Source organism: Aethina tumida, chromosome 4 (assembly GCF_024364675.1).
Source record: "Aethina tumida isolate Nest 87 chromosome 4, icAetTumi1.1, whole genome shotgun sequence".
Taxonomy (NCBI): domain Eukaryota; kingdom Metazoa; phylum Arthropoda; class Insecta; order Coleoptera; family Nitidulidae; genus Aethina; species Aethina tumida.
In genome coordinates this window covers 28,623,475-28,642,353 of record NC_065438.1, presented here as the reverse complement: position 1 = coordinate 28,642,353, position 18,879 = coordinate 28,623,475, and the positions used below count along the sequence as shown (strand labels likewise).

The 18,879-nt window shown below is 28.0% G+C and overlaps 1 protein-coding gene across 2 annotated transcripts in view; it reads left to right on the top strand.

The window, feature by feature from the left end:
* Positions 1 to 18,879, top strand: part of LOC109596385 (inactive dipeptidyl peptidase 10) — a 67,339-nt gene that overhangs the window by 18,133 nt on the left and 30,327 nt on the right. For both annotated transcript variants that reach the window (XM_020011931.2, XM_049966598.1), the window contains exon 2: positions 11,732 to 12,040. In XM_020011931.2, the coding sequence (XP_019867490.1) occupies positions 11,948 to 12,040 (93 nt within the window). In that variant the 5' untranslated portion in view covers positions 11,732 to 11,947. The remainder of the gene's footprint in view (positions 1 to 11,731; positions 12,041 to 18,879) is intronic.

Sequence of the window (18,879 nt, the reverse complement as noted above, 5' to 3'; positions counted from 1 at the left end):
TTCTGCACCATAATCTGACAAAACATAAACCAACATTTTTATATACCCTAATATGACCAACTCACTTTGCTGTTAAGCATAAGAAGGAAAATTTGCATTTGAACGATTTCATTCATTATTAGATTGTTTACACACACATACTCACAACTGAGGTTGATGATGGTTTTTCAATTTCTTTGGTGAAAAGTATCACGATATTATTAGTAGTTATTTGATGATCGTCAACAGTCAAGGTTCTCGACAAATTTTGCGAACATGGAAAAACTTGATCATCGTTATGTGATTCAGTTCTCTCTTCTGAAAGGTGACAGTCCAATCAAAATATTCTATTCTGAAGTAATCTGCTCCTTCTTATACAAAATATAGTGTGGCATTCAGAAAATGATGTATGTCGTATATTGACCATACATTTGGACGCGAAACGGCTGTGAGTGAAATGGATGCGGAATTTTCTCACAAGTGATCAAAAATAGGGTTGTGTGAATGTTTTAATAGAGTGTTTGCCCACGCTTCGCCACATCAGAACCTAATTTTTGTGTGGATTCATAAAAGTGAATGAATCGTGGGTCTATAATTTCCCACGAACTGTTAAAACAATGACCTAAAAGGGGAAAATCGGCTCCAAAGAAGGCCAAAACGGTTCCGTCTGCTGGAAAGGTGATTTTATTGATTATCTTCAAAAAAGTAAAAGGTATTATGCAAACTTATTACTATGTTTCAGTAATGATATTAGGAAAGAACGGCACATTTTGCGAAAACAAAAGGGTTGTTCCAACACTATAATTCACTGGTATTGTATTGTAGTGGTCAAAATCAATTAAATAAAATTCGAATTGCTTTATATGCACTCTATTTATTAGTCCCGCTGAAATATTTTCCAAAAAATTCCAAAAATGACTCGATGGTAAAAGACTTGTAGACAATAAGAAAGTAGAGTTGTGTGAAAAATATATCGACATAAAAGAGGACTATGTAGAGAAATAATTATTTTTTTTTGTGTTTTTTTTGTTAGATAAGGACCACAGTGTGTCATTAAGATATAATATTTTATAATTATCATTAATAAATTAAATAAAAAGTATTACTGAAAATTACATGTAGTTAAAAAAATTTTAACAATGTTTATCTAATTTTATATAAGAAGTTGGTTTTTTTAGGGGACAAAGAGGGGAAAGTTAGAAACTCTTCTCCGGGCACCGACCTAACGATCATAACCATAGTGTTACCATGTACGATAAATCATATATGGGGAAAAAAGACTTTTATTTGCATATACGGGGTATGCTGAACTAGAAGATAGAACTGACAAAGATGCCAGCTCCCTGTAAACTGGGTTCGGAAGAACATAAGAAGTTGTTATTAATTATGTTTTAATCGGGAAGAAAAGTTTTGAATACTGTTTATTAATAATGTTTACTAGTATAATTTGTAACCTTAAATCTAAGGAATGGTTCAAAAAGTATTAATAAATATAAATTATATGAAATGTGAACTTTCATCATCTGTAACTCAGTTATTTTTATTTCAATCGAATCGAATTCAACGCCACTGGGTGTGTAATTTAAAATTACCTTTCACTCACTTAATGATATTGCTTGCTGTTCATTGTGGTCGTTGCTTAGTAAAATAATAAACATTAAAACACAAAGTTGCCATTATATAACTGAATCTCGAAATTCAGACGGGGTTGTTATTCACTTAGAACGCTAGTGAGTGAAATATACCGTCAATTAGATGAAAGTAAGTGTGATTCTCTTATTATTATACCCAAATTACCCTAAAAAAATAATATTTTAATTTATATATTTTTGCTATAAATTTGTACAAGATATAAATAATACAATATTTAAAGAATATTTTAAAGAAAAAAATAAATAGCACACTTCATTTTTTTTTCTAAAAGCATATAAAATAAGAAATAGCCTTATTTGAAAAATAAAATAGGTTTAAAATTTTAAAACAAAATTGTTGAAAGATGGATTCAAAGAAAAACTAAAACTAATATTCGAATTACCCTAAAAAATATATAAGAAGCTGTTCAAAATAGTTACCTAAATCCTTCCATTTAATATTTTATATTACTTCTTACAAACTTTTATTACCTTTAAATTACTAATTCTTGAAACATATATAAAAATAGTTTATGGAATTGCACAGTGATGAGCACTTTATATTTACCACGCACAACTGCGCATTCACCATTCCTAAGATTATTAATTAAAGGTGAATGCGCCAAATTCTGAAATAATGTATCTCATGATATGGTATACAAAATTTGTTCCAGGTTCCTTCTTGATGATTTCTTTTTAATATATATTAATTTGATGTACAATTATAAAAAGATTTTAATAAATTTAACAACTGTTAAAGGCAGTAATCGCAAAATACATGTATAAATAGGTGAGTGAAGGACCATTCTTAATGATATACATTTCGTTAGAAAGATAATTGAATTACGCATCCAGTGATACCAATTTCGTATCGAATAAAAATAGTCATATATGTAACTCACCTAATTCTCATTGCATTGAAACAAATTTTGTAGCGCTGAACGTCTCATTAACTTAATAACTTCTCTCACGACTTTACTTATGAGGGAGGCTTATTTATAGTTTATAATTAAAATTGTAACTATAATGGACAAAAATATTTGTTCTATTCACGAACAATTTCGGAATTCTTCACGAACAATTTCTGAATTTAAATTTGTGAAGGAAGAGTTCTTAGAAATGTGTATATTTTATTAATAACATCTTAGAATATTCTGAAGAAAATTTATATTCTTTTACAACTTTTTGTAATCACACATGAATTTGCTTCTTCAAATCTTTTACCTTACGTTTAAACACTTTTTGTAATAGGTCTTCAAACCAGATGTATATTAATATTCCTAGTATAATATCACATACAGTCATGTGAAAACTAATAGGGACACTTGTGTGAAATAAGTTGAAAATGCCCCTGGGATACAATTTGTCTAAATTTATTCGAAATTAAACACATTAAATTGGCAACTGGGATCTTTAGGCACAAAAAACTGTTGACTGGGGGTAGTATGTTTTTATCGGCTTGCGGGTTTTTGTCATTTTGTGTAATGTGCACAAATTAGTGTGTGTGAAATAACAGGGACATGCCGTTTTAATTGATAAAACTAAAATATATTGTACCTATATAAGTTATTAACTAAGTAAAATTAATGAAAATATAATTAATTTTAGTTACAATGGGGGGAGGACAACATTGTACCTTAGAACGACGAAAGCAAATAAAACAACTACATCAAAATGGTATTTCACACCGAAATATAGCCAAAACCTTAAATTGCTCGGATACAATTGTCGGAAATACAGAAAAATATAAGTCCCAAAAGAAAACGCAAGGATGAAAGGCCAAAATAATGCAGAATATTGAACGAATCATTAGGAGATTTGTAAATAAAAACCCTTTTCCATCGTCCATCGAAAATTGCTAATTAAGAATAGTGTAAGAGTACTTAAAAATAAATACTCCTTTCAAAACTTTAATTTACATTTTGTGTACCGACAAGACTTTACTACTCTGTATTTCAAAATTTAAGTCTTTTAGTATATACGGTCAGCGACAGGTTTGCAGTTACAATTCGAATTCAGAATCGCTTGCGCTGGATTGTTATTCTTCTTCCTTTATAATTTAATACCAGTTGTATTTTATAATTTTGTGTATTTTAATGTTTAAAGAACACACGTTCTTTTTATTTTTGTTGTTTATAGAATGATAATATAATTTACTTTGTTAAAATATGCTTTTATTGCTTAGAATGATTTGTTTTTTTGAAATATATTCTTATTTTTGAATTTATTTATTTTATTTACGTTATAAATTTAACTTTTAATGATAAATACGATGTGGTTAAAAACTGTAATACTTTCATACAATGTGAATATAATTCTTTATTACCAACATATTATATTATAATAGAGTTCATTTAGAATAAATATATTAGAATTAGGACAACAGTTAGATGCTATTACATAAATTAAACAATAATAACTGTAAAACAGTTGTATACATTAATATCCGATTCAAAATAGATATTGTGCAATATTATTAAATTGTCAAAAATTATTCATGCTAGTATGTCAATACATCTGAAAATATTTATTTACTATTGTCGCATTTGAACACTTGCACAGTTTTTAATACTCTTCCTTCCATTCCCACACATTCACTGCAAGCGATCGTACATTAATACGCTTTTTTTTAAATAAAACCCTTTTAATGTGGTTGAGTCGGCATGGGTTACCCCTTATATAATAAATACAAGTAACTAAAAGTATTAATAGTGGGCCAGTTCGATGCAACCAAAATATAGATACTAGCAGTAAATGCAAAAATCTAAAATGCATATTGTGGCCACTTTAACACATAAACATTCATAAATTTTCAAACAACTTATTTTTCAGCAAACTCTATCCATTAGTATAGTCAAGTATGAAAATGCGATAATGTCAACATTGAAATAATTTATATCTTAAATTTACATTTTTTATTTACTACGTGGAAAATTCGACATGATTTATGGTGTTTAAATGAACAAGTTATGACTCTTTGTTTTTCCCACTATCTATTTGTGAAAGCGTTATGTGTTTTCAAAATCGTATTATACTTTTTTAAGTTCTTTTAGATCCGAATCTTAGTAGAGCAGAATAATAAAATTAAACTTAAAAGGGTATAGCTTAAAGTGGCATTTTAATCATATGAATTTCTAGTTGGATGATTTTTGTTCCCTCCAAAAGGCATATTCTGCACTGTTTCTTACATTCTTACAAAGAAATATGTAACTTTAATATCATTTCAACTGGTCTCAATTACATCAAAAAGTTGTTATTATATACGAAGTGTTTCAGAACTTATTCAAAAAAGCCGATTTTTTGCAAAAAGTTTTAGAAGCTCAGGGAAGGTTTTTAATGCATTCTATATTTGTAGATTGTTCATTTTTATAGGATGATTTAGATAAATTTATAAATGTAGTAATATGAAAGTAAACAATTTTCACTTGTCATAATAAATCAATAAATGTCATTAAAACTACAAATATGACATATAAGTTTATACATTATCCATAGCATAAGCCTATACAGCTTATTTATATAATATTCCCGACTACAAAACATAATGGAAGCAAAAATGAGTAAAGCAGGTAACTGTTATTTTTTATAAATATTGAAAAACATTTTAAAATCACATATTTTATAAGTAAATACGTTAATTAAATTTAAATAATTCAAATGTCATGCCTCTTACACGATATAATACATTTTGTGAATAATATTATACAAATATTAATAGAAATTTAACTAAAACTATACTATTTGTTTCATGAGTGCATGGAGTTGTTTTAAAGATTATAAATTACGCATCCCATGGAACCTAATTTGTTTCGATGGTATGCAAAATAGTCGAGTTACAACTGTTTGGAAGATCAAATGTTGTTGGAATGTTTGAGGATTTTCATCTGTCAGCTCTGTGTTTGTCTTTTAAATAGTTTTCTCCGGTAAAAATGTAGAAACAAGAAATTATTGGTATTTGAACTGCACTATATGTATGTTTCATTCATCAAATCAATGAAAAATGGATTATTGATATTTAAACTTTCGAGACTGATTTGATAAGTAAAATTAAAGCGAATATTTTCGACGGTATTCAAATCTTTAAAATGTAAAACGATTATTTTATTAATGAACATTTGAGTGCAGTTCACTACGTCCAAACAAAATTTATTCTTATTTATTCACATCAAAATATTCAACTTCAATTTTCAGTTAAAATATGACAATTAAGAAACATTTTTCTCGTCATTTGTTCTTTTCTCAAAATATCTTAATAACAGAGGAAAGTTTCATCAATACACTCCTAAAATATAGAGAAGATATCAAAGTTTCTGCAATATTCAAATGGATGAAGTGTATTAAGATTTATCTGTAAATTTAATTATTACCCTTTTTTCAGTTTATTGTAATATTTATCTTAAATTGAAAAAACAGAGTGATCAGAACCTACTCATGTCATCGGTGAACAGTGATTAAAAATATATATAGATACACAAAAAAAGTCTAAGGCTATTTTATGAAAATACAGAAATTATTAGTCTTTTAAACAAGCTATTCTTGTTTCTCATTCTACTAGACTGTTAAGTATGTATTCTATCAAAATTATTGTTTGAGATAGGTATTTCACATTAACTGCTCCAACAGCAACAACAACCTTTTCTTATAGCACCAGAACACAGATACTGTAAGAAACAGGTTACATGAAGTCAATTTACGTTCTAGGAAGTCAATAAGATGACCACATCTTACTGGAGGTAATCACGGGACAAGATTGTGATAGTATGAATATATTAATAATAAATGATAATGATAACATTATTTTGTCTATACCCAACAAACGTAAAGCAATTACAGACAGTCGTGGAGGATATACTCTTTATTACAATAATTTTTAGTCAATTTAAATTAGATTTTATATTGTGCTAAAAACTAATAATGTTACCTTTAATTACCTTTTCTCGTTTATATTTGAAATTTAACAAACAGTTTTATCTTAATTTTCTTTAAATAAGGTTTCAAAAATATCCTTAGACTTTTTATTATGTGTTTTTAATTTATTAACTAGTGTATGATACTTAACATATATCAAGTTACGCCAAAATGATTTAATGAATGATGAATTTAAATATAACAAATGAATATTTATTAGGGTACTATAAGACATAAGAATTTGCAACGAACTACTCCGTATGTGCATTATAATCTGGTCTAATATATTTTTATTTAGGATTAATCTTAATATATTTTGATAAAAAAAATATTGTTTAATAAACATATTAACATTTATTAATAAACATATTAAATATTTATATTTTATTTATATTATAGAAGTATTGAAGAATATTAGAAAAAGAGACAAATTTGGATTACTTCCTTCTGAGAAAAAAAAGCTTCCAGCCAAAATCGAACAATCCATTTTAGATATGCATAAATTACCAAAAATAAAGTTTTCCGTCATTTGCAAACCTGCGAAGATCAGTGTTGAAAAATATGAACCTGTGGTAATATATTTTAACAATAAATACTAAATTTTGAACATGGATATTTGCCGTTTAGTAAAATATATTCATTTAATGTAATAAATGATTTATCTGCGTTCTCTATTTAGCATCATATTTTGTCTTCTTAATAGTACAAATCAATTAATAATTAAAGGAATCTTACAAAACAGGTAAGTTGGTGGCAAGGTCCTAGCATTTTATATGCAATGGCAATGGTGCGGGAAACTATGGAAACTCTCATGGGTACAAATGCGGTTCGTTGTATGGATAGACCATATATAGACAAATTAAAAACTAGAATAATCGAAAATGCTGTCGATCAAATACACAAGAGAATAAAGGAAAAAGAAATTAAAGAATATTTAAGAATAAAAGAGTTGGTACTGACTAGAAAGATTCCATTTGAGAATGCTCCAGAGTCAATGTCACAGCATATTTTGTTATATATGGAGAGAATGTGCAACGAATTAATTAATCAAAGAAGAGCAAGCTATAAGATTCTTAAACCAACTATTCCAACATTCTTGTATTGGGATGATAGCCCAGATTTTCCTTCGGAAATATCTATAGAACGAGGTCTCAATATTAGTAACAATTATTAAAGTAGTAATAAGTTTTAAATGTTTTAGGACATCTATTTAGGCCATCTGAACCTGCCATTTGTAAGCCAATTGAAATATTCTTCGATAAATTAACTGAAGAAGAAACTGAAAATTTGTTGACGTATTATAAGGATAACACAGTAAAGATATTAGACAAACAGAGGTTCATATCTCAGATATATGATCTAACTGATGCCATGGATATAACGTGTGATAGTAAAGAAGAAAAAACTGGTTGAGAAAGAATATATATGCCATATTAGATATTGGTAAATAAAAGATATATATATATAGTTTTAATATGTAAAATAAAATATTTATATACATATTTTTAGTTTATATTAATTTTATTCTTCTCATTGATTTGAATCTAATTTAAATCTTGTTGAAATATACTCAATTTTGATTTTTCAGTCATTACCTTGTGTACCTTTGAAATTTTCTTTATCCTTAATCTTTTTAATTCTATTAATTGGTCCTACACTGGGCCAGAGAGAGAGAGAGAGAGGGAGAGAGAGAAAGTAAAAAATCATCCACGATATATTTTAAAGTTGTGCAAATGTATAATATGTTAAGTTTAATTTTGTTTATTGGGTCTATTCTAGGATCTGAACTAATCGAACAGTGAAGGTGTTTATAATAAATAAGCTTGTTTTAACCGAGCTTTGACAAATGGTCATTTTTGAAATATTTACCTACCTAGAATTTCGATTGTAATAAAATAGATAGAATTATATTTTATGTATACTATCTGTTCATTTCATGTTCATAATATATAAAAATATATTTTTAACACATTCTCTATATTTTATGAGAGATAGGCATTTCAAAAATTTTCAGTAAAAATATTATTTATATTTACATAATAAATAGAAAATAAATATATGTTATGACATTTGAACTGTCATTGATTGCATTTGTTGTTTCTTTTTACCAATTTGAGGTAATCAGAAAAAGTAAATGTTTAACATGCTTAGAATACGAAGAAGAAATAATTTGGGCCAATTAAGCGAGTTTGATAGGGACAGAATAGTGCGCCTGGATGAAGCAGAAATTTCGTTTCGAGAAACGTTTGATCAGAAATGTGAATATTGTAATAGAATATAAGCAGTCATGGAGTGAGGAGAACAGAAGAGGTAGAGCAAGTGGTTCCGGATGACCCATAACTACCACTGAGCCACAAGACCGTTGCCTTAGATTATTGGCCCTAAGGGACAGGATGAGTTCTGTGGGGATGATTGCTGATGAATTTTTTGCTGATGAAGGTAGTCCAATTGGTATTCAATCTGTTTACTTCCGTACCTACCTTGGCCCACAGATTTATCGCCCTAACATAATGACCGGTGTATGGAACGTCAACAGTGAGAAGAGGAATGGAATCACATTGTGTTTAGAGATGAATTACGCTTTTGCTTGGTAAGAATAAGACGGCGACGTAAAGAAAGTTGTGATCCTCGCAATGTAGGTGACGTTTTGGAGCATCACTTTCATCCCTAAATAAGAAGAGATCGCGGACTAATTTTTCAGCAAGATAATGCTCGTTCACATGTTGCCAGGAATACATTAAACTTCCTTGAAGCCTCCCATATGAATTTACTGCCTTGCCCACCCAGATCTTCAAACCTTTCCCTAATCGAACATGTGTGGGATATGATGGGGCCACGCTGCGCCCTCCACGGACTCTTAATGAACTAAGACGTCAGATTCAGTTCGTGTGGGATGAGATACCACAACGAAATGTTGATAATCTTATTAGGTCGATGCCACTACATTTCAATAAATGTCTTAATCATAGAGGGGGTCTAACAAATTATTAGTTTTTGGCAATTTATGATGTAAGATTTTTGTTTCATTTTTTAATCAATTATTATTCTGTAATAGGTGAATATTTTTCTAAAAAAAAAATGTGGGATAAATCAATTATATCTAGCTTTTTTGCACGCAGTATGTATATTATTAAGAATAACGGTCATTCAGCATAGAAAATAGTTATTACATTATAATTAATATATATTCGATAAATAATATTTAGTATTTAACTTTGTTGTCTATGGTTTTTTTATTGATATCATTTGCATCACTGTCCACACATAGAATAAATATGGCATATAAATCACCCTCCTGAGTGTATTTAACATCACGTCATTTATTATGCTATTTGCCATTTGTTGCTTGTTTTTATCTCTTTTTTGTACTTAAAATTTCATTAATTTGTATTAATTTATCTTAAATATATCAAAAATAAGGCAGCATTTAACAAAATTACTTTTTAAAATTATTATCTCAATATTAGTTTAAACTTAATTGGACAATCTAATGAAGGACAATATTGAAATAATCATTTTCAGTTCCATTACTATGCTTGTATTATATTAAATATATTATTAAATTTAATTATATACAACGGTTATGTTATTAACATTATTGTTAATATTACATTTATTTCTTTGATATTCTATTGTTCAATATTATAATTATATTGAGTTGGTACTGATAAGAAAGATTCCATTTGAGAAAGCTCCAGAGCCAATGTCAGCATATTTTGTTGTATATGGAGAGAATGTGCAACGAATTAATTAATCAAAGAAGAGCAAGTTATAAGATTCTTAAACTAACGATTCCGATATTCTTGTATTGGATGATAGTCCAGATAATATTATTTCTTGGATATTCTATAATTCAATATTATAATTATATTTTTATATTGACAATCATTTATATTATTATACAAAGTTTTCTAGTTTTTTTTTTCGCTGTTTTAATATTAAAAGTGTCTATTTAATATAATCTCAACTATAATTAGTGAAGTTTTTTATATTAAAACTTTTATGGAAGTAAAACTTTGTTTGATAACAGATAATGTTTCAAATCTTTCTTCTGAAGACAAATTATGAAACATTTATTATTAAAAAGCATTTGGAAAAGAGATTCCTAAATACAAATTAATTAATAATATGGTATTAAATACTTTAGACAAATTAAAATTATTTATCTGGAAAGTGTGGCCAAAATAAATTAATAATATTATTTTATTTATTTTTATTCGCATGTTCTAAATCTTATTTTCCTGCCAAATATAAAAAATATTTACATTGAGAGTTGTGTTTCCAAAATATATTGTGATTTTATATAAAGATGTCTGAGTAGGTGTCTGGAAAATATGTCCTTACTTCGATAACTTGTCGTTGCTGTTACTAAAAAAAGTTGGGGACTGTTTATCTGTTTTATTCTTTATCGATTGCTGTATCAGACATTTTTTTGTTTATATCCAGGATTCAGTGACTAATGTCATAAAATAATGCACATATTAATTTTGGTATGACGCATAAATGATGAAAGCATAACAAGAACATTTTTGTTAAATTTCAATCAAATGCAATTCAATTGAAATAACAATTAATGTACAATCATGGATAGATAGTATTTGTATTTACTTTAATTTCAATGTACTTGATTTTTAACATTATTTTAATTGTTTGCATCATTAATTTCAACAATACTTAAACTTTTTGTACTTTCAATTATTTCATTTTGTTCTAAAAAAGATACAATAGGCATATGGTGACTAAATTAAGAAATGAAAATGTTTGATTCAAATTTATCTAAGTATCGCGTAAAAACGCATCGATTGTCGTTTTATATTTTGTAGCACTGAGTTTTAAATCATTGGATATGGTCATTCAAATAATAATCAAACAAAAACACTATTTCAACAATGCTCAGTATATACACATTGGACTTTTCACTAAATCCATTCAATTTCACTTATAAGATATACAGAGCACTATACGTCAGCTGAATAGCTACAGATATACGCTATAAGCATATCGGTGACGCGAAGACACAATAGCATGTCGGTAACACGAACCAATAAGATTTTTCCCTACCAAAAAGTGCCAACACGGCTAAAGACGTTTTCACTTCAGTAATGAAAAGTAATGTACTATTGATAAGTGTTATATAAACATGAAAAAATGTGTTAGACTATTGCATATTTAGATATAACAAAATTGGTGATAAAATGTAATTTTCTTTACAGGTACCGATTTCGAAGAGACTCGGAAAAGGCCGTCGCGACCCAGCTTCGACTAGGGACCCACCAGGGCTCCTAGCTTCGACCGACAGCAGCTGCGTACATCCCAATACCACACCACCGAACGTCGGTAAATTCTCGCGCATCAGATTCGTCTAGAGTCGGGACAGTGGCGTCACTTAGGGTCGTGGCGACGGGTGGGAAACCAGTGGCGTCGGCGTTATGCACGCCAATGTGCATGCGGACAGGAATGAGTGGCGGCTGCCTCCCGACGAAACATTGCAGGTCGCTGATCCGAAAGCCAAAAAGGCCGAGGTAGGTGACGAAGAGGTCAGTACTCAATGTCGGGGCGTCGCCTGACACAGACCATTAATTAAAGTTGCGGACAGTTGAACTTATTACTGCACTCTTAGGTTAGCAGTTGGAGTTTCTCAGGAAGGGTGTGCGTTTGTAAAGATTTAAATCAATTTTCTTCATCAAATCTGTTCTAATTGCATCTCAATAAAATATAATAAATAAATTAATTTTGTTTAAATATAAATTTTATATAATATTTGCACGACTAGTCTTGAAAGAATTTCATGCACAAATAAATCGAAAACGTGCCGCGAAATGGCTGAATTTTATCGAAAGATCACAATTTAACTAAATCGAAGATGAAAGCTCGATGTGAGAGAAAATTGGCAATAGTGTGAGCTGAAATTCTCTGTTTAAATTCTATGCAGCACACGTTCTCCATGCAAAAACCAAATACATATTTGATAAAAGATTCGATATTAAGCTATTGTCTGAACTTGTGTTAGAAACCATTTACGAAAATTTACAGGAATTATAAATAGCAAATACATAAACAAAAATTATGTTAGTGTTCTCTTTAACTTTTTAATAGTTATTGCCTTTTTGGGGGAATGTACAGAGAGTCAAAGAGGTTTTCTTCAGACCCTTTTGAATATTTGATGCTGTGTGCCGGAGAAAATCTTTTAAGTAGGATAAAATTAATTGTTAAGAATTTCATTTGTTGAATTAGTGACGGTATAATTTTAATTAGAAATCCTTGGAAGTTTCCGCACCTCGTCTCGTGCGAATTATTCTCCGAGTTTTTCATATTTTCTCTTCGCCTTCGCCGTTTCAAATCATGCAGAAGATACGATATCAATTTGGATTTAAAAAAGAATTTACCAAGAAATGTCACAATTTTTAAATTAATTATATATAGTTTTCATAAATAAGATAATTCAAAAAAAGTTGTAGATAAATTGTGGGAATATGTTTATTTTTTTTTAAAAAATCAATTTAAGTTTATCCTTAAGTAAATCTACTTATTATTTGTCTGGTCGAGTTTATAAGTAGATTTTTTAAATACTTAGATATAGAATGTTTTTTTATATTTTTTTATAGTAAGATGTATATATTTTTATATTAATTAATATTTTAAAATTATAAAAGTACAAACAAATTAAAAACATTTATGTATATTTTGAAATCTTTACAAACCGCCCTCATAGTGCATAATCAGAATGGAGACCTAGTGGTATGTTGTTTTGGAATGAGTACTGACTTAGTTTTAGTATATTTCAATAAAACTTTAGAAATATTTGCTTACTTTGTGAAGTTTAGAGTTATGCTTTCCCTGCAAACTTGATAAATAAGGCAATTACTACAATAAAAAAACTATACAAAGGAAAATTTTCTCGACAAAACTTTATACATAATTCTTTGGTGGTTCTTGTGTAAGTGAAATTTAAATGTATTGGAATATTATAAATAATGTGCCAAAATAAGTTTAAAGATTTAGCTAGTATAGTTTAGTTACTAAATAAAACAGTTATATATTATTGTATTCTTGTATAAATAATACAGAACTTTTCAAATGCGTATTCTAACATAATTTGGAACATGATATTGACGATTTAAGATAAATTTTCGACTTATACTATCCCAGTAATTTTAATATAAATTCTTGTTCTAATATATCTTTAATTAGTAAATTAATAGCTGTTTATACAATTTAACACTGGTATTGTCAAAACTAAAAGAATTATAAATTTTGACAAAGTAGGGTATTACCACCATCAAAGAAAATTATTAACAATAGAAAATTTTCCCAATAAAACCACATATTATTCTCAGAATCTTATTGTATGTGTGAACATAAATTTCACAAAGTAAAGGTCAATTATGTGGGGCTGTTTTGTGCAAATGGTGGCAAACTGTCGATTATGCTTTTAAAAATAACTTTTTTCAAACAATTTACTATATTTTACTAATACTTCCATTTCATAAAATAATTATTTATATTTATTATTTGTTAAACAATAAGACATATTCAAAATTTGTATTTACAAAAGAAGCAGACAGCCTTTCATAATTGAAGTTCCGGAATAGCAAGTTAAATTCTACTTTCAAATTAAGTTTAACGTAGTCGATAGGTTAGTTTATAAGCACCAAATGCACCAGCTAATGAAGTTTGCACAAAAGCACATTTTACTGCATTTTGAATTTTATTCCTTGAATACTACAAAAGTTTCAAAAGTAGCAAAGTTTCAAATAGTTTTGTGATTACTTTAATTAGATTCGAAAGGATGCAGCATTTCCTTGTGATATTACATAATTTTAGCTTGTAAAACATGAATTTGTTCAGCATGATACTAGATTTCTTATATTTATTTTTAAGTTTATTCAAGTACTTACATATTCATATTTTCTATGGAAACTGTACAATTTGTTAGTTTTGTAGCCAATTTTCTAAATCATATTTGGGTATTATCATTATTTCTTTTTAATATTTTAAAATAAATTTTATGCATATTAAGAGATTAATAATAACCCTAACAAAATAACAATTGTGTGTATACTTTTAAACTCAATTTATTGTAAGATCAATCTTAAAAGACACAAAATAGAACTGTTATAAACTGAAATTTATACACTAATATGTAAAATATAAATCAACTACTACATCTTTATTTGATTTGTAATAATGTAACCAAATTGAATTAAGTTAGAATATAAACTAATATAAAATGATTTTTGAGACATCAATTTATTACCTTTTAAGGAACGCCATAAATCTTGAGAAATGTGGACACAAAACTCAAATTAAAATTGAAAAATGTGATAAATCTTTATCAACGACCCAACTCCATTATTAAATCACTGTCTGACGTCATGTGTTCTAATCCTTGTTTCATTGTGTGTGAAGCATACAATTTAAATATTTTCCTTGCGATTTATTACCAAAAGTTCACAACTGTAGATTTTATGGGATAAGTTTTATAGGGCAGTAAATCTTCATCTGACCGGTAATTATAATTTTCACGTGGGCATAAACAGATGATAAATGAGAAAATTGTAATATACTTTATATTTCTTTATACATTTTAAAATAGATTATTTTATTGTACAGGATGTGTCCGCACCAGGAAAATCTGCCTCAAGTGAACAGTAAGATCGTTATAACTTTACTATTTATTTATGAAAAACAGTAATATTAAAATTTTGAAATAATTTTCAAATTTATTTTCAATAAAAACTATAGTTGTCTTTAAAATTTGGAATAAATAAAATTTTCCATAAATATACAGAGTGATGAATAAGCGACGTCGAAAATTTTAAAAAGTTTAATGTATAAAAACAAACCTTTCAGAGACAAATTTGTAAAATATATGTTTGACATCTTTTTCGAATTATATAAAAAAATTTAACATGCGTTTACATAAAAAAATTTAAATTTTAATGAGGAGAGTCTAAATCATAGGTGAAATAAATTATAATTTTAGAATTTATTTTTGGATATTAATTTTGGAAGTTGCCCTATTACATTATACAGTATGGGACAAAATTAGATCTTGAATATTAAATAAAATCTTAAATAAAAAAAAATAAATAAAATATCTTGAATATTAAATAAAATGTTTAAAGTCTAAATTATAAAACATTTGTTTTTTATCCGTTACTTTATTTATTTTAGTTCTACTTTAGTTCATTTATGTTCCCCTCATTTTTCACGTTTAGTAGAAGAGAAACTGTTTTTATTTAATCTTTTCTAAAAACCAAAAAAATATACGTCTCAAATTTAAAGTATTAGTATTAGTATATTAGTATTTAGTATATAAGTATTTTTCAGTCGTATTTGTATCTTTCATTCATGAATATTGTATTTACATTAAAAACAATGTCGCGTGGTCAACATTTGTCGGGGAATTTAAAAAATAATATTATTGTTGCTTATAATTTAGGAAGATCGCAAAAAGTTCTAAACGAACAGTTTCTTGTATCAAAACATGTGGTGTCAACCTGTCTTTCAAAAGAAGAATCGAAAAGCAAGATATCTTTTTTTTCATGGGTATCAGAACTGTTAAACAAGAAGGAAGCAATATTATGGTTTGAGGTTGTTTTCCCGCTTACGGTATGGACCGATTCACATAATAGAAGGATTTGTGTATCACAACATGTTAGAAGATGTCATGCTATTCTATTGTGAATGGAAAATACCGTTAAAATTTATATTTCAACATGACAATGACTCAAATACTCGACTAAACTTGTTAAAGAATGGTTCTCCCGATATTAATCTCGTCTATGCCATAAAGTATGTAAGGACGTTATAACCAATAAGGGATACTAAATATTACGACATTTGCGTTGGATTTACTTATTTTTTTAAGAGTCGCTTTAATTTATTTAACTCTACTTATATCGATAGTCCTTACAATGTAATTGAACTAACAGGCACAGGATTATAACTAATAGTCAAACAATTAGGAGTCGTATCAAACGCGGTGATCCCGACGGTTATGCCAAGCCAAGCCAAGCCAAGACTTCTACACAGCTTCCCTGACGGAGCTTAACTGTTCACCCTCGCAGGTCTCCTCTACCGCCACCCGTCAAACATTTCAACGCAAATTTACTTACTCAATTCGTATGTACGAGGGATAATGTTTCAATTTTTATACAATCATGGTCTATCAGTACTTCTTGAAAAAAAACTCACAAAACAGAACAGGTTAAACTATTGTATTTTCGTTTTAATTTTCGAAAGGAAAGCCAATCTAAAAATGTAACTCGAGATGACTGTGTTCAAAGTATTTTGTTAGTGGAAGAAGCTTGAATTTTACAACGACACTGAGAGACTGATGACTTCACCAAAATACTAGCACAGGGCAAAAATTGTGCTATAACACAAGATTTTTTCTGTACACATATATTATATGGGTGTTTGTGTTTCGACGGCCAAATGAAGCCCAATGTAATTTACTATTATTTTTCCCATTTTCAGAAAATAATGATCAATTATTATTGTTGTGGTGCGTTAGTTTCACAAATTTGCTATTCTGTAGGTGAATGGTTCAAATTATTGAATAAAATAAAATAAAATAATATATATATATATATATATATATATATATATATATATATATATTAATTACTTTACTATAAATTAATGTTTATGCCTGGTCTGGAAATACTTTGCTCTATTGAATGTATTTTACATACGTTTTATTTATAACTTTGTCTAAGTTTATTTTTTAAAAACATAAAACATTTTCTTATTGACAGGTTTGTTTATAAGTAGGCTAAAATTTACCAAATAGTATTTTTAAACTTGTAGTCTTTGATTTACCTAGCCCAACTTTTAATCGGCAGCTATTTTTGGACTCCACATGAACGTAGAACTCAATGAATAAACATAAAATATCGATCTAAATATATATATTACCATTTTTGTATTGGATACATACATATATTTTCTTCTTTTATTTTGCATATGGCTTTTGCATTTTACCAAATTGATAAATCCACCAAAAATAAATTTTTCACTTTAAATTATATTTTGTTACGCCTCTGAGCATAAACGCAAATTGAAATCTTTCAGACTGTTTGTTTACATTGGAGTTGAACCAATCATATCGAATTGATTAGTTAGTTTAGATACCATGAAATTTGATGTACTAATCCACACGAAACTACGTGCTTAAATCTTGATAATTTTTTAAGTCAAATATAGTTCCGTTTAATAATAAAATGTTGTCGGACGAATCAATATCGAATTACCATTTGCAAACTGACAGTGATTGTGATGCTAGAAGTGAGAATTCGGATGTAAATGAGAAACGGGAATTGGCGAATATCGGCACCCTCTCCGTTAACGTTCCTAGAATAAGGAAAATTAGTTGCAGAAATTGTAGTACGGTTCATGAGGGAAAATGCGATGTAAGTAAGACAGAAAATGTTATAAAAAGTTTATTCTAGTAGACATTAATTAATTGTTAAATTTTATCTATTTAATTAATATGAAGGACTTAAATAAAACATGTAATAGCAAACAAAAGCACAACTCGAAGTGCAGGCGTATAAATGGGTGTCACAGTCATAACTACTGAGTGAAGTGGTTGTTCAACGATATTTCATTTTAAATTCATTTGACCCAAATGCGATTTATAAATTGTCATCTGCTAACGAACTAAAGCCACAAAATGACAAAATAAGGCCACTTATTAGGAGTCTTAATCATTTCCCCACTTTTAGTTTATGAACGTTGATATTTCCAGTGGAAATTACGAAAAAGCCAGCGCCAGCAAAGGCATTACCAAAAAAGTTCTTACGTTCATTATTTGACGAACAACGACGTGATAAAGTCGACAAATTGTTCGGAATAAGTTTGCACCCTAAAAATACTTCGTTCTTCGTATAATTAAAAATGATTATTTGTGGATTAAGTTTTCGCATAATTTGCATTAATTATTTTTTTTTTTTTTAAACCTAACACAAAATGATTGAACAGTTTTTTTGTTTTCTTGAATAAATTTTCTCATGAATTGTTATTACCAGAAAAAATATAGAGTGATTAAAAATGATTGATTGAAAAATATATTATTTCATATTTAAAATCATATTTATTGGTATATTAATTTTACAAGTACATACTTATTAATCACACATAAAACAAACTAATCAATTAAATAGAAACAATAAAATTAGTTATTAGAATTAGAGAAATAAAATAAGATGGGATCGAACAAAGTTTTCTCATATTTAAAATCTAAAAGTTTTATTATAAAATAATTTTAAAAATAAAACGTTAGGAATCGCACATAAACATATGTTAATTAAATTTTAATACATTTATTTAAATAAAACAAATATGCAATAAA